The sequence below is a fragment of the Oncorhynchus keta genome, chromosome 11, assembly GCF_023373465.1.
Source record: "Oncorhynchus keta strain PuntledgeMale-10-30-2019 chromosome 11, Oket_V2, whole genome shotgun sequence".
Classification (NCBI taxonomy): Eukaryota; Metazoa; Chordata; class Actinopteri; order Salmoniformes; family Salmonidae; genus Oncorhynchus; species Oncorhynchus keta.
Window position 1 is genome coordinate 47,893,680 of NC_068431.1, and position 14,982 is coordinate 47,908,661.

General features: G+C 44.1%; 1 protein-coding gene and 1 pseudogene across 1 annotated transcript; one reads left to right on the forward strand and one right to left on the reverse strand.

Annotated features, from left to right (window-relative positions):
- Positions 1-1,667: 1,667 nt before the first annotated feature.
- On the forward strand, positions 1,668-8,063 carry LOC118389718 (nuclear factor related to kappa-B-binding protein-like; annotated as a pseudogene).
- A 1,927-nt stretch (positions 8,064-9,990) lies between these two features.
- LOC118390416 (transmembrane protein 45B-like) lies at positions 9,991-14,976 on the reverse strand. Its single transcript, XM_035780958.2, has 6 exons — positions 14,828-14,976; positions 12,538-12,740; positions 12,193-12,405; positions 11,822-12,006; positions 11,578-11,720; positions 9,991-11,414 (listed from the first exon to the last, which is right to left on the reverse strand). Exons 2-6 carry the CDS (start codon positions 12,725-12,727, stop codon positions 11,312-11,314), a joined length of 834 nt encoding a protein of 277 aa, XP_035636851.1. The 5' UTR covers positions 12,728-12,740; positions 14,828-14,976; the 3' UTR covers positions 9,991-11,311.
- Between the last annotated feature and the right edge of the window lie 6 nt (positions 14,977-14,982).

A 14,982-nucleotide genomic window follows, 5' to 3' on the forward strand; every position in this document is an offset into this window, starting at 1 on the left:
TGGAGGATGGCATGGTATCAAGAAGGGCAGCAAAGAGGCCACTTCTCTCCAGGAAAAACATCTGGGACAGATTGATATTCTGCAAAAGGTACAGGGATTGGACTGCTGAGGACTGGGGTAAAGTCATTTTCTCTGGATGAATCCCCTTTCTGATTGTTTGGGGCATCCGGAAAAAAGCTTATCAAGAGAAGTCAAGGTGAGCGCTACCATCAGTCCTGTGTCATGCCAACAATAAAGCATCCTGAGACCATTCGTGTGTGGGGTTGCTTCTCAGAAGACAGCCATGAATAAAGAATGGTACCAACACATCCTCCGAGAGCAACTTCTCCCAACCATACAGGAACAGTTTGGTGACAAACGATGCCTTTTCCAGCATGATGGAGCACCTTGCCATAAGGCAAAAGTGAAAACTAAGTGGCTCGGGGAACAAAACATTGATATTTCGGGGCATGGCCAGGAAACTCCCCAGACCTTAAACCCATTGAGAACTTGTGGTCAATCCTCAAGAGGCGGGTGGACAAACAAAACCCCACAAATTCTGACAAACTCCAAGCATTGATTATGCAAGAATGGGCTGCCATCAGTCAGGATGTGACCCAGAAGTTAATTGACAGAATGCCAGGGCGGATTGCAGAGGTCTTGAAAAAGAAGGGTTAACACTGCAAATATTGACTCTTTGCGTCAACTTCATGCAATTGTCAATAAAAGCCTTTGACACTTATGAAATGCTTGTAATTATAATTCAGTTTTCCATAATAACATCTGACAAAAAATATCTAAAGACAGTGAAGCAGCAAACTTTGTGAAAATTAATATTTGTGTCATTCTCAAAACTTTTGGCCACGACTGAAGTTCTATGAAGTTTTGTGTATTATTATAATCTCATTTGTCTTTTTGTATTGTTTTGTTAAAGTAAGGTGGGGTTTTTAAGGAAATATTTTCATTGCCTGTAAATATAATTTTTTAAATTGCACTTCAGACTGCTGTACCTCAGTAAACCTAACAGCTTGTGTACCTGCCTGGTGTAACGTTTAGCAACCAAAAGGTTGCATGTTCGGTTTTCGTCACGGACAACTTTATAATTTGAGCTAATTAGTAACTTTTCAATTACTTTTTGGCTATTTTGCCACTACATATCATAATAGCTAATCCTCCTCCTAACCCTTCCCCTAATCCTTTAATTAATAACCTAACTCCTGAAGTTAACCCTGACTGTAAAGCTTACCACTAACCTGGTTTTTAAAACATTCCCAAACCAGAAACCGTGGATCGATGGCAGCATTCGCGTGAAACTGAAAGCACGAACCACTGCTTTTAATCAGGGCAAGGTGACTGGAAACATGACCGAATACAAACAGTGTAACTATTCCCTCCGCAAGGCAATCAAACAAGCTAAGCGTCGGTATAGAGACAAAGTAGAATCTCAATTCAACGGCTCAGACACAAGAGGTATGTGGCAGGGTCTACAGTCAATCACGGATAACAAAAAGAAACCAGCACCATCACGGACCAGGATGTCCTGCTCCCAGGCAGACTAAATAACTTTTTGGCCCGCTTTGAGGACAATACAGTGCCACTGACAATGCCCGCAACTAAAACATGCGGACTCTCCTTCATTGCAGCCGACTTGAGGAAAACATTTAATGCGTGGCTTCCTGCAGGTGAACATGGTTGTGAGTGGGGCTCTGGACAGGCTGCACTATGAGAAGGAACCCTGTGTGAAGTATGACATCGTCCGCAAGCTGTGGAACTACCTGCGACCGCGGTCAGGAGGAGTTTGGTGAGCAGGACATTCTGCTAATGGAATAGGATAGGAATTGTCACAAATGCTGTAACCTCGTCCCCAGACTATTGTGCACAGCGCATATACACCTGGGATATCAACCACTCAAAGTTGGCTTTGGTGAGAGTGACCTACGGAGTGAAGTATTTGTTTTCTTTTAATTCTAGCGAATCGCACGACTGCGAGGCGTGGCTCTGTGCTTTTAGCGTGCTAGCGACTGGGTTAAGGCTAGGGTGGATGTGTTGTGGGAGATCTGTTAGTAGATTAAGCAAATGCCTATGTGCCGAGAGCTTCTCCCGGCTCTCTGTATTGGCTAATGAAAGGCATGTTTTGAGTGGACAAAACATTAGGAACACATGCTCTTTCCATGACACGGACTGACCAGGTGAAAGCTATGATTCCTTTTTGATGTCGGCTGTTAAATCCACTTCAATCAGTGTAGATGAAGGGGAGGAGACGGGTTAAAAAAAGAAGGGGAAAAAGGATGTTTAAGCTTTGAGACATTGATTGTGTATGTGTGCCATTGAGGGTGAACGGGTAAAACAAACTATTTAGGTGCCTTTGAACGGTGTATGTTAGAAGGCGCCAGGCTTCACTGGTTTGTGTCAAGAACTGCAACACTGCTGGGTTTTTCACGCACAACAGTTTCCAGTGCATCTCAAGAATGCTCCACCACCCAAAGGACATCCGGCCAACTTGGCACAACTGTGGGAAGCATTGGGAGTCAACATGGACCAGCATCCCTGTGGAACGCTTTCAACACCTTCTAGAGTCCATGCCCCAACTCAATATTAGGAAGGTGTTTCTAATGTTCTGGACACTCAGTGTATATTATGGTATGTTCGTTGATGGTGACGAACCATCCTGTGTGTTATAAGTCTGGCAGTAAGGAGGGCGGTGGTAAGACCTCTGAAGGCCTGGAAGCTAGTCATATGGGGGGTCCCATGTCCCCAACTCCCAGCACCCTTGGAACCCCCAAATCTCCCCTAGCCCCTGTAGCCACCACCCCCACCAAAGCTGGGATCCCAGATTTAGTCAAGACCGGTCCTGGGTCAGTATAAAACCGCTTCTGTGGATGAAGTCCTATCAGGCTCAATTAAACACATTCAGTACTTGTATATTCTTGATGTTATGGAAGTACTACTGCCCTGTTCTCTTCACTTCTCTTAGTGTTCTCTTAGTGTCTCCTCCCCCCATTCCTCAATTGGGGACCCTGTTGTCCAGCAGCCAGTGTGTCCCACAGGTCTCTCAGCCAGCTACCTCCCAGCACTCAGCCAGGGTAGTGGGCCACCAGTCAGGCTCTCCGCCTCGGGTAAGAGTGGTCTCTGCCCAGACAGCAAGAGGACAGCAGGCCATGTTGGTGCACCAGACCCCTCGACAGATCAGAGTGCCAGTCACTGTGGGTGTTAAGGGCATCACACAGGTGAATAACTGACCATCCTGTTACCAACAATCCTATTTTTAAACAACTAACTAACCGATGTCTGTTCAATTATTTGAATATAATTTTGTTTGTTCTTTTCCTGTGGGCTCTGTGTAGTTTCTGTAGAGATAAATCAAATCAAGCCTGAATTGTGCGATGTAGTAAGGAGCTGTAGTTACAGGCCAAGATTCTACATACACTGCTCAAAAAAATAAAGAGAACACTAAAATAACACATCCTAGATCTGAATGAATGAAATATTCCTATGAAATACGTTTTTCTTTACATAGTTGAATGTGCTGATAACAAAAGCACACAAAAATGATCAATGGAAATCAAATTTATCAACCCATGGAGGTCTGGATTTGGAGTCGCACTCAAAATTAAAGTGGAAAACCACACTACAGGCTGATCCAACTTTGATGTTATGTCCTTAAAACAAGTCAAAATGAGGCTCAGTAGTGTGTGTGGCCTCCACGTGCCTGTATGACCTCCCTACAACGCCTGGGCATGCTCCTGATGAGGTGGCCGATGGTCTCCTGAGGGATCTCCTCCCAGACCTGGACTAAAGCATCCGCCAATTCCTGGACAGTCTGTGGTGCAATGTGGCGTTGGTGGATGGAGCGAGACATGATGTCCCAGATGTGCTCAATTGGATTCCGGTCTGGGGAATGGGCGGGCCAGTCCATAGCATCAATGCCTTCCTCTTGCAGGAACTGCTGACACACTCCAGCCACATGAGGTCTAGCATTGTCTTGCATTAGGAGGAACCCAGGGCCAACCGCACCAGCATATGGTCTCACAAGGGGTCTGAGGATCTCATCTCAGTACCTAATGGCAGTCAGGCTACCTCTGGCGAGCACATGGAGGCCCCCCAAAGAAATGCCACCCCACACCATGACTGACCCACCGCCAAACCGGTCATGCTGGAGGATGTTGCAGGCAGCAGAACGTTCTCCACGGCGTCTCCAGACTCTGTCACGTCTGTCATCTGCTCAGTGTGAACCTGCTTTCATCTGTGAAGAGCACAGGGCGCCAGTGGCAAATTTGCCAATCTTGGTGTTCTCTGGCAAATGCCAAACGTCCTGCACGGTGTTGGGCTGTAAGCACAACCCCCACCTGTGGACATCGGGCCCTCATACTACCCTCATGGAGTCTGTTTCTGACCGTTTGAGCAGACACATGCACATTTGTGGCCTGCTGGAGGTCATTTTGCAAGGCTCTGGCAGTGTTCCTCCTTGCACAAAAGCGGAGGTAGCGGTCCTCCTGCTGGGTTGTTGCCCTCCTACGGCCTCCTCCACGTCCCCTGATGTACTGGCCTGTCTCCTGGTAGCGCCTCCATGCTTTAGACACTACGCTGACAGACACGGCAAACCACCTTGCCACAGCTCGCATTGATGTGCCATCCTGGATGAGCTGCACTACCTGAGCCACTTGTGTGTGTTGTAGACTCCGTCTAATGCTACCACTAGAGTGAAAGCTTCGCCAGCATTCAAAAGTGACCAAAACATCAGCCAGGAAGCATAGGAACTGAGAAGTGGTCTGTGGTCCCCACCTGCAGAACCACTCCTTTATTGGGGTTGTCTTGCTAAATTCCTATAATTTCCACCTGTTGTCTATTCCATTTGCACAACAGCATGTGCAATTTATTTTCAATCAGTGTTGCTTCCTAAGTGGACAGTTTGATTTCACAGAAGTGTGATTGACTTGGAGTTACATTGTGTTGTTTACATTTTTTTTTTTTTTTTTTTTTTTTTTTGAGCAGTGTAGTTTAGTGCAGAAAACATGGTAATTAACTACAATGACCATAATCCATTGCACGGCCGTTTAAACTTGTCCAGTCTGTGCGGAGCAGAGAATAGAATGCACAATCGAGAGGGATTGAAAGCATTTGCTTCGAGAGCATGAAAGTACTACGTGATTGATAGTTATTCAGCAGTCATAAAAGTATGCCTTATTTACTTTGAAGAACTACTACAGAGATGAGATGACTTGGAATGAAGTAACAAAGTCATCAAATATTAAAGTAATGTGAATAAATTATGGTTAATAAGTGATAAGCAGTAATGGACAGCAGTGGTTTAAAGTACTTAAGTCAAAATACTACTTAAGTAGTTTTTTGGGGTATCTGTACTTTGACAACTTTTACTTCACTACATTTCTAAAGAAAATAATGTACTTTCACATCCCTACATTTTCCTTGACACCCAAAAGTACTAGTTCAATTGTGAATGCTTAGCAGGACAGGAAAATGGCCTAATTCACACACTTATCAAGAGAACATCCTTGGTCATCTCTACTGCCCCCGATCTGTTGCACTCACTACTAACGCATGCTTCGTTTGTAAATTGAGTGTGCCCCTGGCTATTAGTAAATCAACAAATAAAATGATTCTGGATCATTTTCTTTATATGAGGAATTTGACATTTTACTTTTACTTATGATACTTAAGTATATTTTAGCAATTACATTTACTTTTGATACTTAAGTATATTTAAGACCAAATACTTTTAGTATTTTACTTAGTGACTTTTACTTGAGCAATTTTCTATTAAGGTATCTTTATTTTTACTCAAGTTTGACAATTGAGTACTTATTCCACCACTGATGGACAGTCTCTACCATCATGGGACTTTTATAAATTGTATTATTCTGTGTTACAGCATTCAACCCACATAGTTCATAGTGCGTTTTAATGTTCCAAAAAATTAATCGATATCGAAAACCGTGATAATTTTTTCAGAATTGAACCAAAACAGAACCGTCCTCACAAAGCACTAATCGCTCAGCACTATTAATCAGACATCGTCTTGAACCACAGATAAGAGACATTTCTTTGCTGTAATGCACCGCTGCATGTAAATGAAGGGTTGTTTCTCCTCTCTTCACACTGTTACCGTGAGCAGACTGCGGTGTCGTTACCACTAAGGACCCTGTCTTTTGGTAGCCCCATCCAGGGGCAGACAGCCAGAGGGCAGACGACCCTGTCGATGTCAGGCCTGACCACTGCTCAGACTGGCTTCCCTGGCAGCCCTGCAAACCACACAGCCTCCCCTGCTGTCCTACAGGGAGTCACCAGCCAGAACATCATCCAACAGGTGAACACGAAAATGGTATATTTTCGTAGGAGCCATTTTAAGAAGGGTTTACATGGAAATAAGCTTTCGAAGAGAACATTTTAATCTAGTTTCAATGTAATGTGTTCACGAAAGAGCCTTCTTTTTACATTTTGTTGAAATCATTTTCTGTGTTTCATGCTCACATCATTTCTGTCTCTAAAGGTGGCCATCACAGGCCAGATGGGCGTGAAGGCTCAAGGTGGAGCAGCTATTTCAATACCCGCTACGGATCTCCGCATCCAGGGCAAAGATGTGCTCCGCCTGCCCCCCTACTCCATCACCACAGACTCTAAAGGACAGACGGTGCTGCGGATCACACCTGAAATGATGGCCACCCTCACCAAGTCCCCCGTCACCACCACCAAACTCACCCCCGACATGTTAGGCACCGCCACCACCAAGAGCATATCTGCAACTCTCCATTTGACCCCACCCCAACACTCCTCCCCCTGCAGCCCAGCCTCCTCCTCGGGTGGCGTTCTGACGAACAAAGCCTCCGCTGGCACCACCACCCTGCTGAAGGCTGCAGGGGACGCTATGCGCCTGATGCCCACCCTGGCGGTCGCTATGGCCGAGCAGAAGGCCAGAACCTTCTCCACCGTCTCCTCGTCTGACTCAAGAGTGGCACCCCCATACGAATAATGCCCCGACTCTGGGTCATCCCACAGAAACGGGGTCAAGCCATCACCGTGACAACCACCACCGGCAGCAAACCAGTCTCCACTGGGGCTGTGACTGTCCCCAAAGCCACCAGCGGCGTGGCCGTAGCTGAAGGGATGACGATTGGCCCTTCTGCCTCAGGCTCCCTGACTCTGGGAACAGCCACAGCTACTGTCCGCCAGGTCCCCGTCACCGCCACAGTGGTGTCCACACAACCAGTAAGACCCACAGCTTCATCAACATGACTATTATCTGCCTCTTCTATTTACTGTGGGATTCAGGATGGTTGTATAATAACAGCACTGTAGTTGGGAGGTTTATCGTCAATGGATTTGTTTTCATTTCAAGACATTCTTCCTAGCCACGTTCTCTATAGCCCCCCACCACCCCACCTTTTGAAATGGTCTTCCAGAGGAAGCTACCAGCTCGGATCCCAGTGCCTCTGTCTGTCCTCAGCCAACCACTTAAAAGCAAGAGTGGGATGACCACGCCCATACTGAAAGGAAACATCAGTACGAAGTGAGTCGTCATGTTCAGCCTTAATGGTCTGTAAACAATATGTGTCAAGTCTTCCCCATGGCAGTAAGCAGCCTGGTATAGACTGACTGGGGTGTCTCTGCCCTGTGCAGTATCAGCAGTCTGGGCAGGAACATCATCCTCACCACCATGCCTGCAGGCACCAAGCTGATAGCTGGGAACAAGCCAGTCAGCTTTGTCACGGAGCACCAGCAGCTGCAGCAACAAGGGCAGGCCACTCAGGTCAGTCAGCAGCCTATTCAATACTCACCCAGCACCCAAACAAACTGAATTCAGTTGTAGGAAAAGTAACATTTAGTATGCAGGAGCATTTCCTGACCTTGTGATGGGGGGGAAAACTCCTGGCCCGAGGCATCGGGTATAGTAGTTGGTAGGACTGGTTGATGCGACTTGTCTTCCCCAGGTGCGTATCCAGACGGTGCCAGCCCTGCAGCTCCAGCAGCTCTCTGCAGCAGGCTCCCCCAAGTCTGTGTCCGCTGCCGTAGTCACCACCGCACCCTCACCCAAACGAAACCCGGACCCGCCACAGCCGGCACAGTGAGACGCAGTCCCAGAGCCTGCTACTGCTCTGTGCGGTGCTACACCCCTGAGTCAAAACTTTGTAGAAGCACCTTTGGCAGCGATTACAGCTGTGAGTCTTTCTGGGTAAGTCTCTAAGAGTGATTACAGCTGTGAGTCTTTCTGGGTAAGTCTCTAAGAGTGATTACAGCTGTGAGTCTTTCTGGGTAAGTCTCTAAGAGTGATTACAGCTGTGAGTCTTCCTGGGTAAGTCTCTAAGAGTGATTACAGCTGTGAGTCTTCCTGGGTAAGTCTCTAAGAGTGATTACAGCTGTGAGTCTTTCTGGGTAAGTCTCTAAGAGTGATTACAGCTGTGAGTCTTTCTGGGTAAGTCTCTTAAAAGCTTTGCACATCTGGATTGTGCAACATTCCCCGTTATTCACTTCAAATTGGTTGCTGATCATTGCTAGCCAACCATTTAAGTCTTGCCATAGATTTTCAAGCAGATATAAGTCAAAACTGTAGTTCGGCCACTCACGATCATTCACTGTCTTTTTGGTAAGCAACTCCAGTGTAGATTTGGCCTTGTGTTTTCGGTTACTGTCCTGTTGAAAGGTGAATTCCTCTCCCGGTGTCTGGTGGAAAGCAGACTAAAGCAGGTTTTCCTCTAGGATTTTGCCTGTGCTTAACTCCATTCCTTTTATATCCTGAAGAAATGTATGATTACAAGCAGTGGAGGCTGCTGACAGGAGGACGGCTCATAATAATGGCTGGGATGGAGTGCATGGAAGCCACACGTTTGACACAATTCCATTTATACCAATCCATCCATTACTATGAGCCGTCCTCCCCTCAGCAGCCTCTACTGATTACAAGCATACCCATAACACGATGCAGTCACGACTATGCTTGACAATATGGAGAGTGGTACTCGGTAATGTGTTCTTTTGGATTTGCCCCAAACATAACACTTTGTTTTCAGGACAAAAAGTGAATTGCTTTGCCACATTTCTTGCAGTATTACTTTAGTGCCTTGTTGCAAACAGCATGCATGTTTTGGAATATTTGTATTCTGTACTGGCTTCCTATTTCACTGTCAATTAGGTGAGTATTGTGGAGTAACTACAATGTTGTTGATCCAGCCTCAGTTTTCTCCTATCACAGCCATTAAACTATGTTACTGTTTTAAAGTCACAGTTGGTCTCATGGTGAAATCCTGATTCCGAGGGGTTGTGTTAAATGCAGAAGACACATTTCAGTTGAATGCATTCCGTTGTACAACTGACTAGTGTGTGTGTGTGTGGTGTGTGTAGGCCAGTGATGACAAAAATCTACATTTAATCCATTTTAAATTTAGGCTGTATGGAAAAAGTAAAGGGGTGTGAATACTTTCAGAGGGCACTGTATATGTTGTGAAAGGCTAAGAGTTTGCATCACCGTGGAATTGATGGAATTGCTTTACTACAGTAAGTGTCAGGCAAGGTTCGGTCAACAGCTCGCAAATGTCATTATGCACACTAGACTGAAACTACCCTAGTTTCTACTCATGGTAAAAAGACTGGGGGTGGATTTCTTTTTTTCACCTGACCTGTTGGTCTATATAAAACATTTCAAGTTGATTTGCTATTCATTCCCATCCACTTTAACGCCTGACTAGTACGATGTCTTATCCAGTAAGCAGATGTCTAGGTGTCTTTAATCTCATGGATGCAGTGATGAAGCCCTCCATAGACTAATCTTATCATTGCATTTGTGGAAATTTGAGTGAAAAGTTTGTAGTTCCATCTTTTGGGTATGGTATGAGAATAAGATCACACAATGTAATCTCTCTCCTATAGAATCTTGTTTCATTTGTTTGTGTTACATTTTGATGAATCTGGTAGTAATAAAGTTTTTTTTATTTTTATGTGGTCATGTAAGTATTTTGTACCTAAAATAAGAATTATTTAAAAAAAAATTAAACTACACAGTGAATGAAAAAAAATATTTATTGGAAATATATTATCTCTGACAATCATTAGGCATTCTGTTTTCCGTTTTTGTTGCTCTATAGCAGGGCTCTCCAACCTTGTTCCTGGAGAGCTACTGTCCTGTTAAATTCTCCAACCCTAACCTAGCGCATCTGATTTTAATATTTAGCTGGTTGACCAACTGAATTAGGCTAGTTACAACTTGGACTGGTGCGAAAACCTACAGTAGGTCTGTAGGTCTCCGTTCTGTATAGCCATAGGCAGGACGAGTATGCAAATGTTTCAACTGGCTTAAAAGGAGAGGAAACCCCAGCAGGTAACATTGTCGATGTCGTGTTACAATGTCGGGTGTATTCATTAGTCAGATTCCATTTTCAAAGTGTTTGGTTTCGCAACAGAAACCATTTTCTCCAAACTGAGTACGTATTGCAACAGAAATCATATTTCTTTATTGGAAAAATTCGGGTAGGTCCTATCTCTGTTTCGTTCTGTTTGGTTTTCCATTGCACAACCTAATGAATACACAACAGGTGTCACAAGAAATGTTGAAATTCTCTCACCTCCAAGGAATACTTTTACATCTCACCTATTTTCCTTGGTCTCCTAGCAACCTCCTCAGTTTTGAAAAACAGTTATTAGCTTTTATACTTTGAATTACATTACATTTGTCCGGGCCCAGTAAAGCATTTTATTTCAAATTAATTTGGCTTGAATCTTAACTCGACAAGGCATGTCGTTATTTCATTGATAAAATGACACACAAAATACGCTATTGTAAAGTGGCTGTTCCACTGGATGTCATAAGGTGAATGCACCAATTTGTAAGTCGCTCTGGATAAGAGCGTCTGCTAAATGACTTAAATGTAAATGTAAGTAGCAGGGTTACAAACCTTGACTAACCCGTGCCTCCCCCCACTGACTCTGTACTGGTACGCCCCTGTGTAAAGTCTCGCTATTGTTTTATTGATTCTCTTTTTTTACATCTTGTTTGTATTTTCTTTTTTTCCCCCCTTTAAGCTGCATTCTTGGGGTTCGTAAGTAAGCATTTCACTGTAAGGTCTACTGTTGTATTTGGCGCATGTGACTAATACAATTTTGATTTGATTTGAAATCAGTTAAAACCAGTTAATCAAATTTCAGACAAACAATTGTGGAGAATCCCGTAACAGTGATCTACTACTGGACACACTTCCGTGCTTCTACACCTGCATTGCTTGCTGTTTGGGGTTTTAGGCTGGGTTTCTGTACAGCACTTTGAGATATCAGCTGATGTACGAAGGGCTATATAAATACATTTGATTTGATTTGATGATGCGTCTGTCTACTCTTCGTCTGACTCCTCTAGCAGAGCCTTTTTGGAGCTAGATGTCTTTCTCATCATGATCTCTATGTCACTTCCTCTTCCTGAACATCGTTGTACACAGCTGTTAGGACCAGAGAAGAAGAAGCCATGGATTAGAGTTGGCTCATGCAGGCAGTGAATTTACCCAAGCTATGTCAATGGAATGACTTTATTTGATGAAGTTAAACTGACCTATCAAAGAGGCGATATGACAAAGGTATATTGATAAAAAGGAAGATGCTCACCACCAGCCCATCCAGTAGTTGATGCCAACGATCAGCAGGGCCATAGCCAGATGCCAGCAGAAGCACATGGTGATGAACATGGTGTTATCGTGTGCATGCAGATCCCACTGTACTCCATTTAATGGGTACAGCACGAATCCAATCTGAAAGAGTACCCACTTTGCTCAGTTCCTCTGTGTGAGCGTGATGCGATTGACTCGTTTGAAAATGACAGTGGTTCATTTGGTGGTGGTTACTGTTCTACCTGAAAGAACCAGGAGCCTTGCAGGATGGTCATGCTGGTCCTGAGCAGTTCCAGTACGATGTTATCTCGCATGAACACCTCCAACAGGGTGATGGCCGCCCCACCAAACACCGGCACAAACAGCATGGAGTGGATGTGGGTATCCAGAGGAGGGCGCATGTGCACATGGAAGTAAAACAGGAGCCCTGGAGGGGAATGGAACATCCTGGAATATTGATACAATATGCAGATAACATCTAATCTGTCTAGCGGTCAAAGAGCAAATAAAAACAGACAATTATACTGATGGTAGGAATACCCGCTAATTCAAATCTGCCTCTAGTCTGGTAAGGGATATGTAACAAATGACATTCAAACTTTTGACACTGTACCTTCAATAAAAAAAGCCAGGGAGAGAGCAAGGCGGTCAAGACCAAGTGGGACTGGAAGCGGTGACATAGTGAGGACTTTAACAACTCCAGCGATACTGAAGAAGAGGTACATAGTGCTGTGCTGCCAGTTCATCAGCTTCACCCAGGACTGGGTCTCTCTGTTGTACAGGTGGGCATGGGGCCCATCAGGCACAAACTGCTCTGCCATGATGCCTACAGAGTGACAGGACAACATCAGGGTCAAACAGCAAGCCTCTGGCAGATCATTCAGAGGTTGAGAGATTCCATAGTGTAAGATCTTAAAGAGAGAGCAGTCCAAATAAGTGCACCAGGGAAGACACTCACCCACAAAGGCAAAGAAAATCATGAGTGCCCCCTCGATTAAGTCTATTCTGTTAAAGAACAGGGGCAGTTTTTGTCTTGCTTTAGGCTGATGCCTCCTCCAGCAGTGTCGGAGAGGGTACATCACTGACCAACACAGGCCTAACAGCAGAAAGCAGCTGCCAGGAAGGGCATGTCCCTTGAAGTTGGCCATCCTCCAGTCAACCCTGACAAAAGAGAAATGTGAATTATGCATTAAATGTGAAATAAATTATAAGTTATAAGTTGTTTTGTGCTAAAAGTAATTACCATGGCAAATAATTGCTTGAGTAACTTTACTGTTTACATGAAACTGTAATAAAAATGTGCAAAAAGGTGTGTGTGAACTAAACAATGTGTCGTGGTAGGTTCCTTGTCAACCATTGGCTTATTGGTGAAATCAGCAATCAGACAATATCTTCTTTAAGTCACACAAGATCAAAATGTCAAACCAGACAGTGGTTACTTCTCTTTATCTAGTTCCGGTCTGACTCAGACCAAGCCTGCAAGCACACTCTCACAACAGCCAGGGCTTAACCACAAAGACTAATATAGATGGCTTGTGCAACGTATAGTGTCAGAGTTTTAGACACATAGCAACAGTATCTGATTATAAGGCCTGCAGCAAAACATATGAATCTTAAAGGTCCCCTTAACCAAAAATGGATAGGGTCTTTGGAACCCACCCCCTACAAATGCAAATGTAAATTATTTTAAAATAGGCCTATTCAGTCATTAGTAATCCAGATTGTAGTATTTGTTCATCTTGTGAGGTCAATTTAGAACAGGCATTGTGTACAGGTAATTCCTTCCATGCACCCAGGACAAGGCTGGATCACCGCATTTGGGGCCCTGGGGCAAATTTCCTGCAATTCTACACATTTTGCCATTGCTTATGACGTGTTTGAGAAATGGGATCTATCTCCTGGAGGGCCGGATTATCAAATGGGCACGCAGGGCACATGCCCTTTTTTTTTTAGAGGGGTTGTGGGCCCCCAGGAGGTCATGGGCCCCGGAGCACTTGCTCTGCATGTCCTTTCGGTAATCTGACCCTCCACAACAAGATCAAACCATTTGTCTTGCAAATGGCAAAAGGCCTATTAATTTGTGCAGCCCCAAATGAGAGAAGGGTAGAAAGAAACCTGAGGTGGATAGTAAAGGGTAGGTAACAAGGCAAGTCAATTCTGTAGTTTGCACACCAGTTTGTCGTTTCCAGCCACGTCAGATAATTGACGTTGAAAATATGTCATAAAATCTTTTGTTTGTGAGATATTGACAGTGAGTCCGTAAAAAGGCACCTGGTATTATCGTGAAGGTACCTTATTAAAAATGGTGTGTTGACTATGTGCTGAGAGGCAGGCTACATTTTGCTACGTTGTCTTTACTTGAAAAGCAAGAGTTTGAAAACTGTCCGTTTGAGTGATGTAGGTGATATCATTGTCCTTTAAGTCATGCTTGCAGTGAATATCGCTTTGTTATTTGTTTATTAGACTTTACACGAGGCTAAAGTGCCATCCTTTTTATCTGTTGGTTGTTACTTTCGCTGTAATGTAATGTATAGTATACCTTTGGTTGGTTAAAGCTTACCGTTGTTTCGACAGAGGACATATGAATAAGGTGTGTGTGTGTGTGTGTGTGTGTGTTGACTTTAATATGCACTCCAGGATCTTAAACACAACAAAGTTGTAACATATAGTGCAAATTGGATTCATAACATATCATATGAATTGCAAAAAATATTTATTATAATAATAATGATTTGCCGGCCGTGACATATTTTACGAAATGGATGATGTAATACAGAAATGGAGGAAGTAGTACACAAAAAGGGGGCCCACTTTTGGCTCGTGAGCACCACTTTCAAAACTACTGGCTGATTATAATCAAACGTTTGAGAGTGCATATTTAACATGGACGAGGAGTGGTCGGTATTTCTACTTGGATTACTATTTGTCAGACAGGGTTTTCTCGACTGGTCGACCTCTCATTCGACATTGCATAGAATATAGTCTTGTTTTCTGTCCATTTGTATTTTCTCATTAGAGTGAAAAACTAGGAAACATTGATTGGAAGTTTAAATGGAGAAATTTCTCCTCTTCTGTCCAGTCCTATAAATGTAGCCTTCAGACCTGTTGACATTTGGACCATTGTCGGGACAACGCCATATACTTTGGACCCTTTACTCATCAATCATGAGAGAACAATGGTTTTACTCTGCTATTCAGAAGTTACACAACAACCCCAAACACACAGAGACAATTTGAAATGTTCATACCTTGTTCGTTGTCACGGCGCAGTTGGCCGACCTCTCCCTCTCAAATCAGTGAATCCTGTTAGTTGAGATGAATATTGAACTAACAGTGGCCCTAGTACCTGTGTCCACACACACCTGCTCATCTACCTGTAGTGTAAGCATCACGTGACACCGCC